The sequence below is a fragment of the Cariama cristata genome, unplaced genomic scaffold (genome assembly GCF_000690535.1).
Source record: "Cariama cristata isolate BGI_N322 unplaced genomic scaffold, ASM69053v1 scaffold16264, whole genome shotgun sequence".
Taxonomy (NCBI): Eukaryota; Metazoa; Chordata; class Aves; order Cariamiformes; family Cariamidae; genus Cariama; species Cariama cristata.
In genome coordinates, this window is record NW_009611379.1 from 14,457 (window position 1) to 17,409 (window position 2,953).

The 2,953-nt window shown below is 39.2% G+C and overlaps 1 protein-coding gene across 1 annotated transcript in view; it reads right to left on the bottom strand.

Moving 5' to 3' along the window:
• Positions 1–2,485, bottom strand: part of PNPT1 (polyribonucleotide nucleotidyltransferase 1) — a gene marked incomplete at its 3' end in the record, with an annotated part of 16,469 nt that extends 13,984 nt beyond the window's left edge. Inside the window, exons 1-3 of the mRNA XM_009698240.1 lie at positions 2,333–2,485; positions 1,945–2,019; positions 1,030–1,128 (exon numbers count right to left, since the gene is read on the bottom strand). Of these exons, the coding sequence (XP_009696542.1) occupies positions 1,030–1,128; positions 1,945–2,019; positions 2,333–2,458 (300 nt within the window). The remainder of the gene's footprint in view (positions 1–1,029; positions 1,129–1,944; positions 2,020–2,332) is intronic.
• Between the last annotated feature and the right edge of the window lie 468 nt (positions 2,486–2,953).

Genomic DNA, 2,953 nt, shown 5'->3' on the forward strand with positions numbered 1-2,953 from the left:
CTGATTGACCGATCTGCAAAAGAAATGTTCAAAGTCTAAGTAGTATTTGGTTTTCAGTAGTCAGTATTCAGTTTGTCTTGTAAAAACCCCACAAGAAACCGACAAAATGGTTTAAATGAAAGACCCAAACAAACAAAGAAGAGAATAGGCAGAGAACTCAGAAGGAAATTTAGCATGACATATTATCAACTCTAAAATTTCAATAGCACTCACAGTAAAACAAGAGGTATTTGAGTGAGCATAACCACTGTCAGGTAACACAAGGTAAAAACATTGAAAAAGCCTTCTATGCTTTAGAATACAAATAATCCATTAAATACTATTTTACCAGAAGTATTTTCAATGAAGGGACATAACCCTCAAACAAAGAAAAGTAACAAAAGCATGTATGTTCAAAATATTGCATTATTTCCACAATGTGTAGATTTCCTATTAATTTTGTTTGAAGTGTATGGGACTCTGTAACAGCCTAGGCCTTATAGGCTGTTCCCTCTCCTAATTCTTTTCATTGCTGTCTTAAGATGCTGATGTATTTGACATCAGTTTTATATAAATGCTGAATTTCAAGGTATTATCGTATTCACAAATGGAGATAGCCATGATGGAGATGACTTTTCAAGCAGGATCAAGAGGGGGAGAACATGTATATACCAATCAGTAAGCCTGCCTCTTTGTATTTCAAAGTCTAGGCTGGTTGTCTCTTCCACCTGTATAGAGAGATGTGCAACTGCAAAAGTAACATCTCTGTAGTTAGGATGAGATCTTAATATCAACAAAGGTGACGACAAGATTCCTCAAGATCCAGGCTTATATACAAAGGAATATACACACAGCCCCAGTTGACATATCATTTCAAAAACCAGTACTGATAAACAAAAATATTACAAGTTCGTTTGTTTCTGCAGTAATGTCAGAAGAAATCAACTCTGCAAACAGCAGTTATAAATTACTATCTTTTCAAACATTCATGAGGATATTACAAGCTATTTAAAATACACTGTAAATAAAATGTTTCAGCCTACCTATTACTCTGCTTGTAAGAATTTCTTTATCAGTGGAACCAAGTTCTCTTCTTAGATAGTTGGTAGGAATTCTTCCTGCTGCAGCAGCCTTCTGACGGTAGTCAACCTTTTAAAACCAAAACAGAGATTCCTAAAGACAGCAGATTACTTATTTCAGAGCCACAGAATCATTCAGGTTAGAAAGGACACCTCCAAAGGTCTATAATCCAATCCGCTGCTCAGAGCAAGGTTAACTCTGAAATCAGATGACATTATTCAAAGCTCCCATTCTATATCATACGTGGACTGCCCAGCCAGTCAGTCCCCAGCTGGAACTGTTGCAGGGCACTACTGCACTCCATGTTCAAGGCTTTGTGTTTGTCCTTATAGAATTTCATATGGTTCCTGTCGGCCCATCCCTCCGGGTCCCTTCAGATGGCAGCCCTGCTTCTAAGCCTAACATCTGCACCCCGCCAGTTTGGTGTCATCTGCAAACCTGATGAGCAGGAATTCCAGGTCACTGCTACAAGTATGAAACAGGCTGTGTTCCAGGATAGACCCCTGAGGAACTCACTATTATTCAGCCTGAAGGCAGAACATGAACCATTAACCTTTAATAAATCACAGCCCTTTGAACCTCACCATCCAACCAGTTTTCCACATATCTAAAATATAACGTCTGAAATTGGATGTTGTTGTAGACAAAGTTTACAATGCTTTTGTGGAGAACCTTGCTAAAGTCAAGGTAGACAACAGCCAGTGCTTATCCCTTATCCACAGGTCTAGTCATTTTATCATAGAGTGCTATTCTTAAGTGCAGGGTCTGTAGCTTGCTATTTGCATTCCTCACTCCCCCCAGCATCTTGAACTCCATTATTTAATGATTACTACTCCTAACGCTACCACTGATTATCACAAAACTAATTTTGGCATTACTACTTACCACTAATGGCATAAACTGAGACGCAGAAGGCTTAGTTTTACTGACTGCTGTGACCATTACTGCTGTGTCACCTAGCTGGATTAAAAAAAAAAAAAAAATTAAAAAAAGAAATTACCTGCAATCAAAATATTGTCTGAACTCCTAAACTTATTCACAAAATAAAACTCCAGGATATTCTTTGCAGAAAACCACCACATAAACCCATGCTTCACACCATTATTTTTGCTTTTCAAACAATTTTTTTTCCCCTACAAAACACAGCTGTACATTCACTAAGGATTAAATTGCCACTTGAGGCTCTACATCCTTTCAATAGGTTCTGATGTCTTAACAATGACTGTTCAGATCCAGAAATTTTGAAGTTGCACAAATTTTAACTTTTTTTTACCTGAACAACAGCAGATCCATCAGCAAACCTAGCAAGTTTTCCAGAAGACAGTTCCATCTTTCTATCAGAAAGAAAGAATCTGTTACTCATGGTGAATTCAAGTAAATTTTCCAGTAACTTCTGCATTCATCTACAGCACCAACTGTACAGAATGTAGGCTACGCTTCATATTAGACATACAAATCCTCATTACATATGGAAATTGAAACTCTTTGACCAAAAGTGACCTAATCCCCTTAACTTTAATGTGCTTTCGCCTCAAATGTCCTGCTTCTTTCTCCTTGAAGCAAAGACTTGCAGACACATCGGCTGTCACCGAAGGTGACATATGCGGCTCAGAGGCAAAAGGCTTTGCCCATCACCCAACTGCTCCAGCTGGGTTTTGGCCCTGCCACCAGAAAACGCAAGCAGACACCTCACAAGAAAAGGGGAGCTGCCTGCACACCCACAAAACACCTTTTCCCACCACAGCTGAAAAATATTCTCCCTTCCATACAGGAAAGAGAAGGAAATACACCTACTCTACACCCACTGTGAGTGAGGAACGGCACGCAGGAATACCAGCGGTAATTTCTCCTCACATTTGTGTTTAACCCGCCTCCCCGGATAGGTCTCTCCACC